This window comes from Hirundo rustica, chromosome 24 (assembly GCF_015227805.2).
Source record: "Hirundo rustica isolate bHirRus1 chromosome 24, bHirRus1.pri.v3, whole genome shotgun sequence".
In the NCBI taxonomy this organism is placed as follows: Eukaryota; Metazoa; Chordata; class Aves; order Passeriformes; family Hirundinidae; genus Hirundo; species Hirundo rustica.
In genome coordinates, this window is record NC_053473.1 from 4,453,683 (window position 1) to 4,474,670 (window position 20,988).

At 59.0% G+C, this 20,988-nt stretch overlaps 2 protein-coding genes across 4 annotated transcripts; both read left to right on the forward strand.

Moving 5' to 3' along the window:
* Positions 1 to 1,787: 1,787 nt before the first annotated feature.
* Positions 1,788 to 10,607, forward strand: PPM1J (protein phosphatase, Mg2+/Mn2+ dependent 1J). The gene is made up of 10 exons (XM_040085734.2): positions 1,788 to 2,041; positions 3,238 to 3,364; positions 3,825 to 4,139; positions 4,604 to 4,716; positions 6,263 to 6,347; positions 7,886 to 8,004; positions 8,181 to 8,244; positions 8,412 to 8,519; positions 8,646 to 8,797; positions 9,062 to 10,607. Exons 1-10 carry the CDS (start codon positions 1,788 to 1,790, stop codon positions 9,207 to 9,209), a joined length of 1,485 nt encoding a protein of 494 aa, XP_039941668.1. The 3' UTR covers positions 9,210 to 10,607.
* Positions 10,608 to 12,132: 1,525 nt separating this feature from the next.
* Positions 12,133 to 20,899, forward strand: RHOC (ras homolog family member C). Of its 3 annotated transcripts, none has more exons than XM_040085468.2 (6): positions 12,133 to 12,224; positions 13,491 to 13,757; positions 19,059 to 19,216; positions 19,427 to 19,547; positions 19,856 to 19,986; positions 20,127 to 20,899. In XM_040085468.2, exons 2-6 carry the CDS (start codon positions 13,736 to 13,738, stop codon positions 20,298 to 20,300), a joined length of 606 nt encoding a protein of 201 aa, XP_039941402.1. In that variant the 5' UTR covers positions 12,133 to 12,224; positions 13,491 to 13,735; the 3' UTR covers positions 20,301 to 20,899. The 3 variants fall into 3 exon arrangements, with proteins under 3 accessions (XP_039941402.1, XP_039941403.1, XP_039941405.1); XM_040085469.2 differs by having other exon boundaries at positions 13,491 to 13,563; XM_040085471.2 differs by lacking the exon at positions 13,491 to 13,757 and having other exon boundaries at positions 12,185 to 12,224.
* The last annotated feature ends 89 nt before the right edge of the window (positions 20,900 to 20,988 follow it).

The window sequence follows — 20,988 nt, forward strand, 5'->3', positions numbered from 1 at the left end:
GCAGCCTCGCAGATAAGGAGAAAACTTCGCGTGGGTCTGTCTGGCAGGATGAATAGGGGGAAACGGAGCCCTCTTTCTTGGAAATCAGTCTTTAGCACCGCATTGTTTCAGGGAGCGTTCCTGCAGGAACGTGTTTATTTGTCAGGCCATTCTTTCCGTGCCGTGCTCGATTTAACGGAAATAACAAACATCCAGCAGGGTCAACAGAAGTCGGTCTGGAAACGGCCAATTCTTTCTTTCCAAGGAAAACATCGCGGTGACTCAGCGGTAGGGGCAGATCGGCAGTCCCACAGCGGGGAGACGCATTCACTGGAGAATCCAGTGATTTGCAGCCTTAATAACACGATGATATTGCACTCAGGATCTAAGAGTACCCCATGTGTGACCTGCAGCTGGACACGGAGGGCATCAGGAGCTGAGGGGAGGAGCCGTGAATGCTGGAGAGGAGCTCGAGGGGCGCTGGCCTCGGGCTGGAAGGGTTGGTTTGGAAGGGACCTTAAATGTCACCTTAAAGATCACCTTAAAGATCACCTTAAAGATCACCTTAAAGATCACCATAAAGTTCACCTCCTTCCAACCCCCCAGGAAGGGACCTTAACCCAGTTCCAACCCCCCACCGTGGGCTGGGATGCTGCCCACTAGCTCAAGTCCTGAAGGGTACAGAAAGAGCTTTAAAGTGTACTGAAGACCTTAAATCTTGGGATTAGAAGGTGGGAAGAGGGGTACCACGGAGTCACTTCTGTACTGGGTTCCTAAATAATCTGGGACAGTTTGAAGATGTCTGGCTGAAGATTGCTGAAGCCTGGAGGGCTTCTCAGCGCTGCTTGAAACTTACAATGCCAAAGCCCCGTGGTGACAGCAATCAGTGAAACGGATTGAAACTGAAGCACCAGGGAGCACGAATTTTAAGAAACAGCCTCAATTTTCCTTTACAGAAGGCAAGTCACTGGGGTTTTTTTTGTTTTTTTTTTCTTCTGTCACAGGAGCCCAAAGGCAGGGAGGCGCTGAGGTCAGGCTGCGCAGGCGATGGCGTTCACTTCCCCTCCCAGCCAGGGAGGATGTGCTGCTCTGGTTCAGTTAAATCCGCATCCTGCTCACGCTGGAGCGCAGCATCCTGGGTGAAAGGGAGGGAGGGAGAGGTTCGGCTTTCTGCCCTCTCACGGTGCGTCCCTGCTGCTCCTGCTGGTTATTAATAGCCCGGTTATTAATGGCCGCGCGTGGGCTGATGAGAGCGGGAGGGGGGACAAAGAGCCTGGCGCTGGACGGGGACGCTGTCCCGGGGCAGGTGGCTCTGCTGGAGCCTCGGGACTATCCAGTCAGGAAACTCTCCTGTCGGCAAAACGCCTGGACAGTGCGAGCCCCTCAACCCCACCTCCAGCGGGGAAAAGACTTTCCCAGAGCATTTTCCGCGCCGGGACTGCCCGTGTCCCCGGGGCTCCCGGCGGTGTGCCGGGTCCCTCCCGGTAGAGCTCCACCTCCAGCGGGCAGCGAGTTCATTGCCCGGGAGGGGCTCGCTCTCTGCGCGGGATAGCGGCGGCCGATGCGGGTGCGCGCTGCGGCGCTGAGCAGCCGCGCCTGCTTCTTCCCCCCGCCCCGCACCGCACCGCACCGCACCGCACCGCCCCGCACCGCACCGCACCGCACCGCACCGCACCGCACCGCACCGCACCGCACCGCACCGCCCCGCACCGCACCGCACCGCACCGCACCGCACCGCGGCGGGGCGGGGCTCGGCTCGGCTCGGCTCGGCTCGGCTCGGCTTTGGGCTCCGCTCTGCCGGGCTCGGGATGCTGCTGCGGGTGCGCGCCGCCGTGGCGCAGCTGGCGGCGGGGCTGGGCGGGCAGCACCCCGCTGAACCCCGCGGAGGAGGGAGCGGAGCCGCAGCCGCTCGGGGGTCGCCGCCTCCCGCCGCGTTCTGCCGGCCGGCTTTCCTGCAGCTGACCCCCGAGGAGCTGCGCCGCGCCGACGATCACACCGGGAGGGCGGTGCAGAGCCCCCGGGACGGCCGCCGCCGCCTGCCCTGGAGCACGGGATACGCGGAGTGAGCGGGGCCGGGAGCGGGGCGGCTGTTTGCAGCCTGGGGAGGGCAGGATGGGAGCACCTTGGGCACGAAAATGGGTCGCGGCTGGCGGGGAGATGCGCCTGTCCCTTTTCCAGCAGCAGCGAGGAGCGGGCGCTGTGGATGCCCGTGAGGGGAGGGCAGCAGAGAGGGGTTGTGCTCTTACCGATGTCCCCGAGGGGTTTTGGCTCTTCTGTCCGTTTTGTTTTCTCCGCTGACACCGATGGGTGCCTCTGGCAGGACTCGGGGAGAGCAGGGAGCTGGGGGTTTTTTGGAATTGAGACTGCTCGAGTTTTCTTCCCCTTCGAGGACCTGGTTGTCTTCTTTCAGTAGCTGCGAGTTTCAGCCTTAACTGAAAGCTGGCGGGAAGGTCAGGCTTTGAAGGCTTTTGCTGCTTAGTGCTCAGTCCGCTCTTGCATCCCTTCCCTGAACTATCTCCCGATATCCCAGAGAGCTTTACGAGATGTCGATTTTCCCCTGGAGATAGCGGGGTAGGAGTGAAAAAAAAAAAAAAAAAAAAAAAAAAAAAATCCCCTTTTCCGTGTCCCAAGAGTTCTTCCTGCAAACCACCAGGGAAGTCTGCCCAAAGAAAAATCACCCTGCTGTGTTTACAGCTTCTTCCTGCGAGCAGCTTCTGAAATCTAGACCTGGAATCTGCTGTGTCAGCACAGGATGGGAAAAGTCCGTGTGAATATTTCTGCAAAAGTTCTGTTGATTTCATCGTCATCACCTCTCCCCTCATTCCCTGAGCCCCCTGCTCCCCCCAGGAGGGATGGGACATGGGAGAGGCTGTGATTCTCTCAGGGTGTCCCGGGGTGTATGTTTGAGGCTGATGCAGGTTTTGGGGCAGTTTTTCTGCCTAGGGCAGTACTAGGGACCTTCAGCAAACTCAGTTTATTTCTGGTCACCTCCCTTGGTAGATGTGTGGACAACTGGTTCCCACTGGACCCAGCTGTGGGGGGGACTCAATGCTGCCCCTGGACCCAGATCAACCCACACAACTGCTCTGGGACACCCGGGACAGGACAGGAGCACCTGTGCAGGGCATCCCTGGCATCCCTGGGGACATGGGGGCGTGAGTGGAGGGTCGGGAGTGGGGGAAAGAGGTGCTGTGGGATGGGGTTTGCTGGAACATGATGTGAAAGAAAGGCCCTTTATACCTTTTTTCCTCTTGGCAGGGTGATAAACGCAGGGAAGAGCCAGCACAACGAGGACCAGGCGTGCTGTGAGGTGGTGTTTGTGGAGCAGAGGCCCAGCCCAAGGGGCCGGCTGTCGTCCAGGGAAGGCAGCGGGGAGCTGGATGGGGTGAGAGCCGTGGTGGTTCCCAAGCAGGGACAAGACAGGGAAGATGCCCAGCAGCAGGGCATGAGGCGGGACACGTGGCAATGTGTGCTCACGGGGGATTCCCTCGGTTTGTGGCACTTCCCTCTGCCTGTTCCTACCATCCCCATCCCCAGGTGACTGCTGCAGGGCTGGCTGGCACAGGGGGTCCCGTGGCCCAGGGGCCCTGGTGGGCTGCAGAGGTGGCTGCCGTGCTGGCACAGTGGTGCCTCCCCTTCGGAGGCACGAGCTGTCTGATGCAGGGGTGGGCTCCAGCCAGGGGTCAGCTGTGTCCCCACACCCTTGGTCAGCTGCCCCCATTGCTCCTGCCTGCACTGTGACACTCGTGTCACTGTCCTCAGCTAGTGGCCCCAAGCTGCTCTGAACTCCCCATCCCATCTGCTTCCTTGCAGGCTTGTTTAAACCTTCCCTCTTCTCCCTGCAGGGCAGGAAAGGTTTTTATTTCCACTACTGGGCCTTGTTTGATGGGCACGCGGGCAGCGGCGCTGCTGTCATGGCATCCGAGCGGCTCCACCTGCACATCTGCGAGCAGCTCCGCGACCTCGTGGAGATCCTGCAGGACCCCTCCCCACCTCCCATCTGCCTCCCTCACGACGCTTCTGCAGATCCAGACCACGTGTCCTGTGCTGAGGACCACGGGGAGGTCCCAAACGATGCTGTGCCACGGTTTCACCTGGAGAAAGTGGTGTCCCACGAGAGCCTGGTGATCGGCGCCATCGAGAACGCCTTTAAGCACATGGTGAGGATCCTCTGCCGTGGGATCGTCCAGGGCTCCCCTGGGAGCACCTCTGTGTCTGCATCATGAGCCCACTGGTAAAAGGCAGCTCTGCAGCAAGGAGGGGGCTGCAGAGAGGGCTCCAAGTGTGATGATCTCAGAGAGGGCTCTGTGATGCTCTGTGTTTTGAGCTTTCAGAATGCAGAGGCTTTGGGCTCCAGGTCTGTGTGGGTGCAGAAGGCTTCATTGCACTTTGTTCCAGGAGGCCCACCTGCTCCCCTCCTGTCTTGCTCTTTCCTGCCTGTCCCAGTAAAACCACATCCCTGGCTGCCCCACAAGACCCCCCCCAAGCCCTACAGCCGCTCCATGGTGTGTGGGGAAAGGTGCCCTCCTGCTCACTGCTTCCCACCTGGAGCTGAGGTGCTGCTGGTGCACTCAGGAGTTATTTGGAGCTGCCCACCTACCCTGCAGCCTCTCTGTCTCCCCAGGACGACCAGATCGAGCGGGAGCGGGGATCCCAGCACCTAGCCGGGGGCTGCTGCGCCCTGGCTGCCATCTACCTCATGGGCAAGTTCTACGTGGCCAACGCCGGTGACAGCAGGTACAGCCCCACGGGGCAGCCCTTGCCTTTGCTCGGTGGCTGGGGACACCCCAGGAGAGTGGGGTGGTGCCAGAGGGATGGCTGGTGAGGAGCACCCAGCTCCATCCCTGTCTAGGGGAGGGAGAAGGTGGCAGAACCGGGCAGAGTCATCCCCTGCCTGCTCCGTGTCCCAGGGACAGTGCACCCTGCTGTGATCTCTGTGTTTGCTGGGTGCACAGATAGGGCTGTGGAATTGCTCCCCAAAATCTGGGATGCGCTCCCTTCCTTCCTAACAACATCCTCTCTGCTAGCCAGGCGGCTCTGGGTCACGCCCTGGCCCCCGCTGCTGGGCTGCAGGTTGGAGAGTGAAAATTGCGCTCAGCAAAGCTTTCAAAAACGTGCAAAAAAAGTCATTTTAGAGTGCACTTCGTAACAGTGACCTGTTGCAGGAGAAGGACACAAATCTATGTGCAGACAAGTGCAGTGGGAGCTTGGAGCCCGAGAATTTTAAGGACCTTAAAGCTCGTCTTGTTCCACCCCCTGCTACTTGCAGACACCTTCTGCTAGACCAGGCTGTTCAAGCCCTGCCCGACCTGGCCTTGAACATTTCCAAGAATGGGTCAGCTACAGCTGCTCTGGGGATTTCCCGCAGGTTTTACCTTGTCCTCAGCAATGTCAGACCAGCAAATACAGGCTCTGGTCAATTTTCTCAGGCTGGATGTGCCTCCAGCTCTGGCACAGAGAAGAAGGAGATCCCTCGTACCTCTGCTTGTGGATGCAGGTCCCTGTCCAAGGCGGCAGCAGCCAGGCACAGCCGTGCAGGATGGCAGCAGCAGCCAGGCACAGCCGTGCAGGATGGCAGCGTGCACAGGCTGCTGAGGTCGTGACCTCTGGGTAACAGTTTATTGTCGCCTTCTCAGGTATCAAACACTGCCGGAGCTGAACTCAGCCTGGCCTTACATCACCGGAGGAGACTCACAGCCACCACTCTTGGAGATCCTTGGGCCTACCATGACATCCAGAAACATCTCATTATCAGACCTTTATATTTGTTTGTTTGTTTGTTTGTTTTTGGTTGGGTGTTTTTTTTTTCTTTTTTCTTTTTTCTTTTTTCTTTTTTTTTTTTTTTGAGACCTTAACCTGTAACAGCAGCCCCAGCAGCAAGTGACAGTGCTGGTGTGGGGTGGGCACGTGCATCTGTGTCCTGCTGCAGGCGATTTCTGCCCCTGCTGTTTGCAGCTCCCCTCAGTGGTGCCCCGCCTTTGTGCTGCTCCTTTTCTAACCATATCCTGTCCTTTGATTTGATCTGCTTCATTCCTCTCTGCCCCACGCTTCTCTCCCGTTTCCCCTTCCCTCCTGCCCCTCTCCTGCACAGGAGGGAGGGATGCCATGCCCTGCCCAGGGCGGCAGTGAATCCAGGAAGCAGCTCCCACCTCAGGCTGGGAGAAGGGCAGGCAGCAGGGGGGAAGGGGTTGTACCACCCTGGGAATCAGCCCTGGAGAGCCAGGCTCAGCTCCTCCGCCAAGTCTCCTTCTCTCTAATCTCATCCTTCCATGTTTCATTGCAGGGCCATTATCATCCGTAATGGGGAAATCATTCCAATGTCCAGGGAGTTTACTCCAGAGACAGAGAGGCAGAGGCTGCAGTTTTTAGTAAGAAAGACCTTTCTTCTAACCTCATTCCTGCTGAAACACCTCCTGGCCTCTTCCCAGTCCCCTGTGCTGCCTGCTGGGCTGCTGCCGTGCTGGGGCTCTGGACCCAAGGGCAGCCCCGTGGCTGGGACCTGCTGCTGGCACTTGTCCATCCCAGACTGCTCCCTGGAACGGGCAGGGGCACCGGGATGCAGGCAGCTGGCACGGGGGCATCTTGTGGCTGGCAGAGCGCCGGTTTGCTGCGGGTTCGGTGTGAGGGTCTGTGACTGCGAGCCTGGCACAGCCGGACACGGAGAGCCCAGGCTTTTGGCACGGGGCTGGGTTGGTACATTTGCACGGAGCCACTTTGGTCCGTTCTTGTCCAGCTGCTGTCCAGGGAACAGGGAGCATCCCCTGCCTGGGCTGCTGGGACCTGGAGGAGAGCGGCTCTGCTCCCTCCATCCGCCGCGCTCCCTTTCGCTCTCAGAGGAGCTGCAGTGCTCCTGCCCAGCCCTGGTTTCTTCCCTGGCTGCTCCCTGGAGGGTCAGAGCTGATGTGTGCCAACGGGTTTCTGTCTTTCTCCCTGAAAGCTCCCTGTCCCTCTCCTGGATGAATCCCCTGGTGCCACCCAGGGAGACTCTCTAAGGTTATAAAGACCTCTGTGAGGGCAGCACAGGGGAGGAGGAGTTTGTGTTGGAGAAGGTCTTGCTGGATGAAATTTCCTGGCTTGCAATGCACTTGGAAAAACACTGAGGCTTTTTTTTTTTTTTTTTTCTCCCTTGAATCTATTTTTGAATGACCGAGAGGAGGAAAGCGCTGTGATCAGAATGCTCTTCAGCTGGCTGCGAGGGGCAGGATGCAGGCTGGGGACAGGCACATGCTGCTCTGCCACAAGATGCCCTGCCTCATGGGGTCAGGGCTCCCCCAGAGTGGGCTGGGGGTCTCCACGCCTCAGAACCAAGCCCCTGCCACCCCATCTTCCCAAGGGATCTCCTCTTCTCTTCCTGCTTTTCTTTCCCCTTTGGCATTTTCCAACACTCGCTGCTCCCGGTGCCCTTCACACTGTGCTCCGTGAGGGCTGCCCTGGCCGGGGCTCTGTGCTGCTGCTTGTCCCTTGTCACAGTCACAGCTCGGACACTTTCAGAAAAGACCCATCACTCTTCCTTGGGTGAGTGCCATGCCCTGCGCCGAGCCTGGCATCCTGGGATGTTTGCAGCTATGACTCCTTCTGGGTAAATTCCAGCTTCTCCTGGAATTTGCTGGGGTTTGATGGTTTGATCCCTTTTGGAGATCTTTATTTCTCTGTGCAAAAGCTTCACCTTCTTGCCCAGCGCTGGCATGGCTGTCCTCAGCTCGTTTTCCCTCTGGCTTAGCAGGGTGGGTGGTTTGAAGCTGCTTTACCAGCACCAATTCAAGCGGCTCCAGAGCAGCCAAAGTTTTCCCGCCTCGGAATGTCGTAGCCGAAGTCCCAGTGGATGGTGGATCCTCATCTGGGCAGGGCTGGACCCACAGATCCCACTCTCCCAGCCCTGTGGCTGAGCCGACACTTCTTCCTGCAGGCACTGCTAAAGCCCGAGCTGCTGGGGAAGGAGTTCACGCACCTGGAGTTCCCCCGCAGGGTCCAGCCCAAGGAGCTGGGGAAGAAGATGCTCTACAGGGACCAGAACATGAATGGCTGGTAACCCCCAACTCACCAGCGGCACTGGGGCCCCGCTGCGGTGGCTGCTCGTCTCTGGCATCCCACGCCACGGGGCAGGGGGCTCTGGTACACGGGGTACCCCGCTCCCAAGGGATCAGTGGGGGTGCTGGAAGCCTTCACCTACTGACACCTTGTCTCTGGCTTGTTTTAACCAGGGCTTACAAAAAGATAGAAGAGGCTGACCTGAAGTTTCCTCTTATTTTTGGGGAAGGCAAAAAGGTAAAGCGCTGCAGCAGAAGCTTGGCAGGGGTTGTTTTTTGCCTGCTCTCACTGTTTTGAGGGATCTCAGCCCATTTTTGGTAGTGCTGTCATCACCGGGTCTCAGCTGGGAATGGAGCTGGATATAAAGCTGCTCAAAGTTCTCTTTTGATTCCACCATCCTCCAGGCTCGGATGATGGCCACAATTGGGGTCACGAGAGGCCTGGGAGACCACGACCTCAAGGTGTTCAGCTCCAACATCCACATCAAGCCTTTCCTGTCCTGCTTCCCAGAGGTAAGCCTGGCTGCCAGCCCTTCGCACCCAGGGGTTCCTGCGGTGGCCAGAGCCACTGAACAGGATGTGCCCAGTGCAGCAGGAGCCTCCTCTACCTCTCACCCTTGCATCTTTGCCCTGCTGCAGGTCAGGGTTTATGACCTCACGCAGTATGAGCACTGCCCTGACGATGTTCTGGTGCTGGGCACCGACGGGCTCTGGGATGTCACCAATGACCAGGAGGTGGCTGGTGTGGTGATGGAGGTGCTGACGAGCTACGAGCCAAACGACCCGTGCAGGTGAGCTGCAGGGGGGCAGGGGAGCAGGGATGTTGTGCGCTCCACCGCCTCCCCTTGGCCTTGCTCCTCAGAGCAGTGTTGTGGCCACGCATCCCTCTGGGTTCCACAGCGTGCGTTGCTCCCCTGGACATGCGTATCTGAGCCTGGATCTCTCCCAGGGACCCTTTTCTGCACCTCTAGCTGCTGCAGCTTCTCCCTCCTTGCCAGGATGCTGCATCAGCGGGTCTGGGGTCACTGCTGAGCCGTGCTCTGCTGTGCCCCCAGGTACACCATGGTGGCCCAGGAGCTGGTGGTGCGGTCACGGGGAGTGCTGAAGGAGCGGGGCTGGCGGCTGGCCAACGACAAGCTGGGCTCTGGTGACGACATCTCTGTTTTTGTGATCCCGCTGGGTGGCCCCGGCAACTACACGTGATGCTGGATGAGCCCGGGGCAGCGGGGCTCGCCTTGCCTGGATGGAGACGAGTGGGACACTGGCGCTGCCTCAGGGCCACCCCTCCTCTGAGCACTTGTTTTTTGAGCCAGCTGCAAGAAGAGTAAAAAACCTAGAGCCTCAGTCTGTGCTCCTGTCCAGTGCATCCCCCTCCACCTGCTTGCATCCCAGTCCCGGGTGGAGACCGAGAGGCCTTGGACAGACAATGAACACTGGAGCTGAGGGATGTTTTTCTGCTGCTACTTTCTCAACGCTGTGAAAAGCCTGAAGGCTCCTCGGCTCCTCAGCATGTCCTTTGCCTCTGTCACGGCTGTGCTGACTGTGTGACAGCCTGGGGGCTGCTGGGGGGCTTCTACCTGCCGCAGCCACCCCCTGTCTCCTGCCCTGTGATGCTTTGGCCAGTGGCTCTGAAGCTGCTGTTGGAGCTGGGGCTCAGATGGAATGCGACCGGGAGTAAAGTCCCACGGGCAGCTGGGCAAAGCTCAGCCTGGCACAAGCCCAGTTGTGGCCCCACAGTGGCTGTCACAGCCTTGTGCTGCCGATTTTCAGCCCCTCACACCTTCATTCTCTCACGGACCTTGTGTCAGTCTCTGGTCTGGGAGTTTGGAGCAGTGGCCAAGCTCTGCCCTGAGCCCTGAGCAGGGATAAGCCATTGCACAGCCAGCACAGGTTCCACCCCCATCCTCTCATGAGCTGGACCTCTGCAGTGCTTCTGGAGCCAATTATTTATTAACTGGAGAGCTGAGCTGGAAATGTTTAAGCCCTTTGTTGCTGTGGGGAGTCTACGAATGTACGTCTGTATTTTGGAGACGTTCTGAGCTAGCAGCCTCACACAGAGCAGCCCTATTCAGGTGAGCTTAACAGCTTAACTGCACTGGATCTGCTTAGCCCAGGGCTGGGAACCCACAGTAAAAGCAGCTTGGTGTGACCAGGGCAGGGAAAGACAGCTCCCACGTTTTCCTTAATGATCTCAGAAGCGGTGCACAGCGGAGCTGGAGCGGTTTATCTCTGCACTGGATTTATGCATCACACACATCTCTGACCCGGAGCATCCATTTCCCATACCTCTGTGGAGTGTTGCATCCTCCTGAACTGTGAGGGATCGTCCCATCCTGGCACTGTGGGGATGGCGAGGGCTGGGCCACGGTCCCTGGCTTGGGAAAGGCGCTGTGGCACCAGCAGTTTGTGTCCTGTCACTGGGAGCAGCCAGCTCCCGTCAAGTGTCACCTCTGGTGAATGTTGTTTGTCTCCTGTAACCGGTGAGATGTAAATAAACTGGGTGCACATAATGGGAAATGAAAGTTATGCAGGAGATTTGAACCTGTTGGTTCCATGCTGGAGGGAGCAGGGAGTGGTGCTGGGAGCCTGTCCTTGTGTAGCACCGTGTGTTTAAATAAAGATTTTGCCACTCGGTCCTACCTACTTCAAAGTCTTTCTTCCGCAAAGACGACTTACCGAAAAGCCAATTAGCTTTGATTAATTTATGTCGGCAGGCAAACGGGCCTGCGCAGAGCCGTGTGAGCTGCTGTCCATCTGCCCTTGGCACCGGTCAGAGCCCATGGAGTGTCCATCCAGCGCCCAGGGGCAGTGGGAACCCCTGGAGTGCCGCCAGTCTCTGCCTGGGGGTCTTGGACCCCCGGCTCTGGCTGGGAGGTGGCAGCAATGGCCAGTGCGGTGGGAACAGAAACATCACCCACGGAATGGAAGGGAGAAAAGGCTGGAGGTTTTCCTGTCTCTGCGGGAGGGAGTGGGGCGGGCTGCGGCTCCGAGGAATGTGGCTGTCCCTCCCTGGGAGTTCAGGCACTGTCTCCAGGGCGGGCTGCCTGCTGGAGGCGTCCCTGCTGTCCCACGTCCCTCTGATGGCCGTCTGGTACCCCTGACGCTCCCGGTGCTCTCTTCACACTTGTTTGCACAGCCCCGTTCCCCGGGCACGTTCCTTTTCGTGCTGGTGGCTGAGAACCGGCTCTGGTTTTCCAGGTCACTGCCCGGCTGTTGGATAAAGCAAGGAGGCAGAGACTGCTGCATTTAAAGCTTCCTCTGTGGTTCCCTTTTTTTTTACTAAGGAAACATTTCCTTTGGAACCAGCTCCTGGCCTGGGGCTTGATAAATTAAGAAAAATCGGCTGCAAGCCCTTAAAATAGCAGCGGTTTATGAGCCTGGGTCTGGGCCAGGCTCCTGGGGCTGCCTTTCCCCGGCTGAGGGACGGGAGCTCTGCCCTGCAGCTGGATGTCCTAGGGGGACATGGTGGGCACGGGGAGCGCACCGGGGGCACTGGGGTCACCTTGATGCGGGGCACAGCGCGTCACAGCCCCCTCTGGCAGTGCCCCTGTGGAGGGGACCCTGGGGACAGCCAGCTCTGTGTCTGTCGGTCCCAGCTCTGTGTCTGTCAGTCTCAGCTCTGTGTCTGTCAGTCCCAGCTCTGTGTCTGTCGGTCCCAGCTCTGTGTCTGTCAGTCCCAGCTCTGTGTCTGTCGGTCCCAGCTCCGCGTCTGTCGGTCCCAGCTCTGTGTCTGTCACAGTGGGAGCGCTCTGTGCTGCTGGCCTCGCCTGGCACGGGGGGCATCAGGGCAGCAGCTCAGCCTCTCCCGGCAGTTGGGGTCGCCCCCTCCCCACTTGGCCTCGGGACCCTGAACCAGCAGAACGCCCGAGGGCTCCGAGGAAACACCGGGGCGGGGGGAGTCCGGTTGTCCCGGAGGGGCAGCGCTGGCAGGGGCTCTGCACGGCTCGGTACAGCCCATCCCGGCTCGGTACAGCCCATCCCGGCTCCGTACAACCCATCCCGGCTCGGCACAGCCCATCCCGGCTCGGCACAGCCCATCCCAGCTCGGTACAGCCCATCCCGGCCCCGCGTTCCCGCTCCGCCCTCGGCGGGCGGTCCCGGACCGGGCGGTGCCCGCAGCGGCGCGGCGCGGCCGGGGACGGAGCGGGACGGAGCGGGACGGAACGGGACGGAGCGGGACGGAGCGGGACGGAGCGGGGCGGGCAGCGGCGGAGAGAGGTGCGGGGTCTGCGGGAGCCCGGCTGGGCGGGGGGATCTGCGGGGTCCGTGCCGGAGGGGGCAGCTGGGCGGTGGGGGGTACTGATGAGGAGTGGGGGGTACTGATGAGGAGTGGGGGGTACTGGTAAGGAGTGGGGGGTACTGATGAGGAGTGGGGCCAGAGCTGGGATCTGGGGGAACTCAGGTCTGGATTACTGCCTGTGATGGGGTCCGAGTTACTGGTGGAGAAACAGGGCTTTGTGATTACTGGTGGGGCTTTGGGGAACTGGGATCAGGGTCTGGAGGGGTTGAGGTCTGGGGTTACTAGTGGGATGTGGGATTACTGGTTCTGGGCTCAAAGGTGGGGTTACTGGGGTGTGGGGTCAGTGCAGCGGTGGGGAATAGGGCACAGGGTGGGTGGCACAGCCGGGCTGGGTGGGGTGCAGCGGGACAGGGTGGGGTGGGTGTGCCTGGGTGGGGGTCCCTGGGTGCGGTGAGGGTGGGTCAGCTGCACCTCAGCTACTGCAGGTTGTCATCCCTCCAGGGTGGCCTTGGGCTGTGGGTCCCAGTTTCCGGCTGTCTGTTCCTGGGATCAGAGCCTGGGGTCTGCTGCCCCATCCCGCATCCCTCCCCACAGCTCCCGCTCCAGCAGTGTCCCCATGTACAGCCTTGATTATGGAGTGGCTGCTCTGTGTTTTCTTCAGAAAAAGGAAAAAAAAAAAAAGTTCCCTTTCCTTACTGCTGAGCTCATTCTTAAACATTTATATTAGGGGGGCTTGCGGGGAGGGGAAATAATTGTGTAATGTCTTAGGAGCAGGGGAGCATTCCAAAAGCATGACTGCGTGGCCTTTTCCAGCACGAGCAGCCTGCCAGCCAAGTCTCTCAGTGGCCGCCAACCTCCCTAAACTCAGCCCCAGGCTCTCAACGCCCCCGGGAGAACAGGAGTGTGATCCCTGGGCTGCATCTGCCTGGGCTGGGCTGGGAGCAGGGGCCTGGCTGAGCCCCCCACATCCCTGGGAAAGTGTTCCAGGCGGGAAACTGGAGACTGGAGGTAGCGGCTTTGGCTGGCTGCGTGTCTCGGGGACCGGTTGCATTTTTGTTTCTATTTTGCCGAGTGCTTTTGGCATCCAGACAGTTTCAGTTTTATGTCCAGCTCTTCCACCTCAGCTCGGGTAGAGGCTGCGTGAGATTTTGTGGGCTTTCACTTGCATCCAGGTTCCTGACAGCTCCGGCTTCTCCAGGGGAACACATAAATGGGAAATAAGCCAAGTCCCTCTCTTCCTGCAGGTTATCAGGAGCGTTTAACCAGGCTCACCTCCCGACTTGCCGTTTGCACTGGAGAGGCGTATTGCCATGAAAAGTAAGGAATTGTATTAGCAAATATTGATCGGCGCTGGGGCAGGCAGGCGTTGCACAAGTACAGGCATCTGCTGAGATTGTGGCATGGTATTTGGAGCTTTCAGCGAGACACTTGTGCTGCCGTGAGGCTGGGAAGGCTGTCACTACTGCAGGAGGTAAAATAAGAACATGGCATGATGTCCTTTGGAAAAGGAGGTAAGGGCAGGCAGCTTCTCCCACAGTGCTCAAACACTTGTGGTTTGAACTTTTTTTAGGCTTTCAAATTCTGCTGTTCCCAGTTCCTTTCTCTGTTTTGCCTGTGGATGTTTTGTTTTGTGGGGGTTTAGCAATGGAAGTGAGCCACCCTGGACACTCTGCTCTGGGTCTGGACAGTTTCCCTTTGCCGCTGGGGTGTGTGTTAAGCCCAGCCTGCCTGGTTGTGTCTAAAGAATATCTCCAAAAAAAGGGTAAGGTCTAAACCCGAGCACCGGGTTGAGCTCCTGTTCTGACGATCACTTCTTGTTTGGATATGGCAGGTCTAGAGGAAGGTTTTAGGCAGCTCTCAGTGGTAAATAGAGATGTTTTCCTTGGTGCTGGGTTTTGGCAGCAGAGGCAGGCGAGCCAGGCGGCTGGGAGCAGTGGGCAGCGGTGGCGGGGGTGGGTGTGGGTCAGCCCTGGGTGCCAGAGCTGGGCGAGGGCTGAGGACTGGTGTGCTCTGCACAAACTGCACAGCTCGGCCGGATGAGCACGAAATTAGAGCTGCTGCTCTGCCAAAGGCAGCGCCACTTGGATGGTCTCGAGCTGCCCGGGAGCCCAAGCTCTGCCCTGCCCATTGCATTTCCCCTTGGCACCGCTGTTTGCTTCCAGCCCTTTTTGGAAATTTTTTTCTGCCTTTCCACCCTGATGATTCCGTGATTCTGTAGTAAGAGTCCCACTGGTGCTTGCAGCAGTGGCCAAGACACTTGTCCTGTACTACCTTTGCCATGGCTCAGGTGTCTCAGCAAATGAAATTCCCCACAGTGGACATTCCTGTGGGGCTTTAATTTGGGAGTTTACTTACTTGATCATTGTACCAGTGAGTCCAAACTGCTCAAACCATTTCTGCAGTGGAACAGCCCCGCAGCACTGGCGTTATCCCTGCCAAGGGGCTGCTCCCAGCACAGCTCTTTCCCCCCCAGCCCTGCCCAAACTTCAGAGCTGTGCCTCTGGCCAGGGCTGTGATCCCTGGTGTGACCGGTCTGACCGGGGTGGGGCCGGCAGCAGTGCTTGGGAATTTCTGCTTTAGAACAAAACCCCTCTGTTACCTCTAGGAAGTAAGAGTCTGTCCGAGGAGGTTCATTGAAAGATTTCTGTCCCTGGTTGGAGTCCTTCAAAGCATTAACATCGTTCTCTGCAATTCCTGAATCCCCACGGCAGACACTGGATGATGGACACATCCTGCTGCCAGAGGAATTCCCCATATCCTGCTCAGCAGGAACTTCACATTTTGAGGCACAGAGCCGGGAGAAACCAGCAACACAAAGGCTGCCCTGGAGCCTGGCTGATTTTATGGCGATGGCTTTAAAATCATCGCTTGGAAAGTAGAACAGAGCAATTTGAGGTCCTGTTGCAGCTTTTTGGTGAGCTGAAGGTGAACCCTGCTCAGGGTTCAGCTGGTGCTGGCAGTGGTGGCACAGATTAAACCCAGAGCCGTCCCCCTGCCTGCAGCAGCAGGTGCAGGGCTGGGCACGGGAGCCCTGCGGGGTTTGGCAGCGGGAAATGCTGGCACACGCTCGCTGCTCCCTTTTGTTATCTCCATGGATGAGCAGGAGGCATGTCCAGCGGGGCCCTGCTGCTCACACCCACGAGCTGCCAGTTTGGGTTGCCAGCGTGGGCTGGGCAGTGTTGGCTGTAATTTGGGGTGGTTGGCGCTTGGCAGAGTTTAACATCTCAGTTTCCGTGTCGTGGATGACTGCGTGCTTTTAATTGTTTGGCCTGATGGCAGTTGTAGTAAAGCTGTCCTCAGATTATCATAGAATCCCAGAGTGGTTTGGGTTGGAAGGGACCTTAGAGCTCACCTTGTTCCACCCCTTGCCGTGGGCAGGAACCTCTTCCACTGTCCCAGGTTGTTCCAAGCCTTGTCCAAAGACGGGACACTTCCAGAGATGGGACACTTCCAAAGATGGGGCAGCCACAGCTTCTCTGCACAGCTTGTGCCGGGCCCTGCCCACCCTCACAGGGAATAATTTCTTCTGGAAGGGGCTCTGAGGTCTCCCCAGAGCCTTCTCTTCTCCAGCTGAGCACCTCAGCTCTCCCAGGCTGGCTCCAGGGCAGAGGGGCTCCAGCTCCATGGCCTGGCTCCAGCAGCTCCGTGTTCTCCCTGTGTTGGGGAGCCCGGGGCTGGAGGCAGCTCTGCAGGTGAGGTCTCACCTGAGTGGGGCAGAGGGGCAGAATTCCCCCCTCCCCTGATCCCAGGCTGTGGGATCTGCCCTGCACACAGGGGCATTCCTGGGCTGCCAGTGAACGCTGCTGTGTCACGTAGAGCTTCTCATCCACCGGCATCCCCAAGTCCTTCCTCTCAGGGCTGCTGTCACTTAAATCTTCTGCATTTGTGCTCGGGATCGCCCCGTTTGTCTTCATGAAATTGTCTTCATTCTCTTTTTACCTACTCGTAATCTGGCAACAGTGCAAAGAGCTTCGCATCAGAATCCTCGAGCCAGGGACTGGCCTCATCCTGCTGAGCAGAAGAGCATCCCCTGGCAGAGCAGCTCATCTCTCCTGGAGCAGAGAGCTGCTGGAATCTGGGATTGGTGCTGCGCCAGCTGCTGGGTCCAGGGCACGGATGGGGGCACCCAGCTGAGCGCTGAGGCTCACGGCTCTTCCAGCCTCCTTGCCCCGCTCGCCTCTGCACACCAGCTCTGGATTAGTAATGGGCTATTTCTGGACGGCTCTCCTGAGTAATGGAATGAATTGTGCTGAGATTTTGGGTGGGGACAGCGCCTCTGCCCTCTGAGTCACCGCTCGGCAGCACGCCGGGCTCGGGAGCTGCTGGGGCCCGGAGCCTTCCCAGGTCAGGGAGGGGTCCCAGGTCAGGGAGGGCCGTGGGAAGGAGCCCTGGGTGCGGTGACTCTGCTCAGTTTGGGGCAGTGTGTGGGCAGGGCAGCATTTTGGGCAGGAGCGGTGCCACTCTGGTTGGTTTTGGTTTCCATCCAGCGTCTGCAGACTGGGCACGGGCAGATCCAGCTGGGAGCGGGTGTTTGTGTCCTTGGACATCTGCTGCTCCTTACAATGCAGATGTTGTTGTCTGCCTGGTGCCGTGGGTTAGATGTTGGCCTGGCCCAGGCTGCCTTTCCTCTTGGAGATACGAAGCCACAAAGCAGCGTATCATGTTTTGCTGTGGGCAAAGCAGCTTTGTGTCCAAGTAAACAGGCTTTTTTCTCCCTGAGCTCTCCTTTTTCTGTGCTGTGGACATGCTGCTGGTCCCTCCAGCAGCCTTTGGTCAGACAAAAAGGATGGTTTTGCAACAAGGGTTGGACTTGTGCATCTTGGAGGTCTTTTCCAGTCTTGATTCTGTGGCACTGTGGGTTTGCCAGGGACAGGCAGGAACAGCAGGGCATGAGGAATAGGGACAGGAGCTGTTTCCCCCTCCATGCTCAGCGCTTGCCTCTCTAAAAAGTGCCCCTGGTCCCTGAAAGGGGCCCTTTGGAGCACCTTTTTCTTTTTCTTCTCTGACTTCAGTGTTGCACAGATGTGCTCACCTTGCTGTAGATGTGCTGCTCCGCTGGGATGTGTGCCTGACACCGAGGGTCCCAGCTGAGGAATGTCACATCCTTCCGGATGCAGCCCTTGATTCTCGCTCTTCTCACCTCACAAGTGCCAGCTTTCTATTTTTGTTAACAGCAGCCATGAACCATTCCTGCCTCAGCTTGTGAGCCAAAATGCCTGGGACCTACAGGGATCTGTACAGCAGGGTCTGGTCTGAGCGCAAACTCTCTCTCTTTTGCCCAAACCGTTGGGTGCTTTGATTTGTGAAACTGGGGTGGTTCCCCGGGGTGGTTCCCCGGGGTTTGTGTGGCAGGTCGATGAGACAAGCAGGTCTGCAGCCTGCCTTTGGAGTGTGAGCCAGCCATTCATTTCTTAATCCTTCACTGGCAGCTCATTACGATGCAGCCGGACTCCCGTCTCACCCCGTTCCTCCCTTTTCTCTTGGCACGGGGTGAGGGTGGGATCACTGGGGCAGGGGCAGATCCCTGGCCTTTGCTGAGGCTCGGTATGAGTGCCCTGATTAAAGGCAAGGTTTGTAATATTCTGGCCTTCCCAAGGTGATCCTGGTGATCCTGGAGTGATCCCAGCATGATCCACTGCTGCTGTGCTTCCAGCTCAGTGTATCCACACCGATGTGTGTGCCCTTCCCACAGGGTTATTTCCCGCCGGCATGAACGGCTCCTTCCCATCCTGCTGCCTGGGCAGAGGGTTTGCAGAGGGGCAGGGCTGAGGTGGAAAGCATGGGACATCCCTGCCTTCAGGAGAGGTTTCTTGGTCACCTGTAATTTCCCCCAGAGCAGTGTGAACTTTCAGGGATTAAACCCTGACGTGTCAGCCTGCATCATTCCTGGGATCTGTGCAGGGATGGGGAGCTGCTGATACGCTGAAGGCGTGCAGGGAGTGGGTCAGGCTCTTGGACTGGGAATCTGGGGATGGAAAAGAGATTTTGGTCACGAGATTGGGGAGGGAGGTGATCCCACTGTGGCTGATTTTCTCATGCCTCATTCAGACTGTGCCAGGCATTTTGTGGCATTGTCCTGGCCGGTTCTCAGGCTCAGCTGTAAACCCCTTTGGAAAGTGAGGGATGCACAAGGGGTAGTTTTCCTTGCAGAATTGCATCCTCTTCCCTTGGGGCAGAAAGCCGCCTGCTTTGTTGTGGGGTTTCAGCTCTGTTTGCTGAGTGATGGCTGGCGTGGGCTCTCGGTTCCGTGGCAAAGGCTCCTTTTTCAGACAGGCTGGGATGGGGCCAGCCCGGTGCCGGGTGCCAGGCACACAGCTCCTGCTTGCCCAGACCTCCGAGAGCTTGCCTTGGCATGTTCCAGCTGCTGGTCAGATTATCTGGGGTCCGGTGAGCGTGCCGGGGTGAAACCCGGAGCACAGTTTCTGCCCTGAAGGATTTACAATTTAAAATGAAGCCAGCATGTGCGTGGAACTCTGAGGTTGTCCAAAATCCTGGTTAGCACAGCAAAGCCAGGGAGGGCTGGGTGTCTGGGGAAGGCAGGGTGGTTTGTCACCTCCCACGAGGTCCCTGCCTACAGCCACCAGCACTGACCACAGCTGGGGCGGTTCTCCCAGCCACAGCAGCAGGGCTGGGTGGAAATGGTTCCGGTTCTCGTGGTGCCCGTGAGCTGATGCGTGTGGGAGCTGGAGGGGGTCTGGCAAAGGGCCGGGGGTGCCTCTGTCCTGGCTGCTCCCAGTGCCACGTGCCCAGGTGCTCGTGTCTGGTGTTTGCCCGTGCTGCTCTGTCCTGCTCACCCGCTCGTGTCCCCACAGCGATGGCGGCCATCAGGAAGAAGCTGGTGATCGTGGGGGACGGTGCCTGCGGGAAGACGTGTCTGCTGATCGTGTTCAGCAAAGACCAGTTCCCCGAGGTCTACGTGCCCACCGTCTTCGAGAACTACATTGCCGACATAGAGGTGGATGGGAAGCAGGTAAGGGCCGTTCCCATCCCCTCGCCCCACGGTGCCACGCTGGCAGTGCCACCTCCCAGCGCTGCTGCTGGGATTGCTCTGCGTGCTCAGAGGAGCCCCAGGGCTCCGGCATTTCTGGGTCACCCTGAACCTGCCCCAGTTTGAGGAAGATTAAAATCTTGTCCCTCCTGGCCTGCAGAGGCACTGAGCCGTGTCCTTCTCCCCTCTCAGGTTGAGCTGGCCCTGTGGGACACAGCAGGACAGGAGGACTATGACAGGCTGCGGCCCCTCTCGTACCCGGACACAGACGTCATCCTCATGTGCTTTTCCATTGACAGCCCGGACAGCCTCGGTAGGGATTGGGGATTGAGGGGGGCTCCCGCGGGACTCGGTGCTGCTGCTGAACCCCCTGGGGTCGGGGAAGATCCCACGCTGCCCCTCAAGGCTGCCAGAGCCATCCCTTCATCCCCTGGCTTCGTGTGCACCTCAGGGAAATGCTGGGAATTTTGCTGAGCGGGCGGAGGTGGTGGGAGAGGAGGACTCTCGCTGTGGGGCGAGCTCTCCCTGCTCCAAGGGGAGAAGCTCGGGGTTGGTTTCTGTGAGGAGGCTGTGGGGGCAGCAGCCCCTCCGCTCACGGGATTCCACGTGTGCGTACTGCAGAGAACATCCCTGAGAAGTGGACGCCGGAGGTGAAGCACTTCTGCCCCAATGTGCCCATCATCCTGGTGGGGAACAAGAAGGACCTGCGGAATGACGAGCACACGCGGCGGGAGCTGGCCAAGATGAAGCAGGTGGGGACAGCCCCGGGTGCCCTCAGCCAGCGAGCCGCCTCCACCCACCCCAGCTCCTGGCCGGAAGGGCTGGATGCCCCAAGGGCAGTCGCTCTTGTGTTCTGGCCACCTTTCCAAACCCTGTTTTTACTGCTTCCTAGGAGCCGGTGAAGCCAGAGGAGGGCAGGGACATGGCCAACAGGATCAATGCCTTCGGCTACCTCGAGTGCTCGGCCAAGACGAAGGAGGGCGTGCGGGAGGTGTTCGAGATGGCCACCCGTGCCGGCCTGCAGGTGCGGAAGAACAAGAAGCGCAGAGGCTGCCCGCTGCTGTGAGCGGCCCCGGCGGGCACCGGCACCCGGGGAGGGAGCGTGGCGGACAGCAGGACCTCGTGGTGCCACTACCTGCCCTGAACCCTTTGCACCAGAGCTGCCGCCCACGCTCTCGGGGCGTCCCTGTGACGTTCCGGGGCCACCGGGGGCCAGTGCCTTCAGTACCTGGCGCTCTCCAGGGCCGGGTGTTTCGTGTCGCTCCCCGTGCCGCCCCGTTTTGTACGGAGCTCCCTGGTTTTGCCTTTCCCACGGGCATTGCCGCGGTGTTCGCTCTCCTTCCCAGCTCCGGGCGGGTGCCGCAGGAGCAGGAGGTGCCGGTCACAGCTCACGTGCGGGCTGTGCCGGGCCCTTGGTGTGCTTCGCCTGCTCTCCCCGGCCGTGCAGGCAGCACACACCGGTGTTACAGACTTGCCTGGGCAGCTTTAGCCCTGCCTGGGAGCAGAGCTGGGCTCAGCTGCTGCCAGGAGCTCTCCTCCCGGGACGTGTGCCCAGCCCTGCCCGTACTGCCGCCTCCGAGTCTGCCTCTGTCACGGACTTGGCAGCAGTGAACCCAGCTGCGTAACTGGGAGAATAAACGCGAACCGGTATTTTAGTAATTGTAACTTTGCTCGTGTGGTGTTCTTCTGGGTCTCCTTTGTGCCCCTGGCTGCTCCAGGCTCCTGCCTGGGCCTTGGGGCTTTGTGCTGCAGGC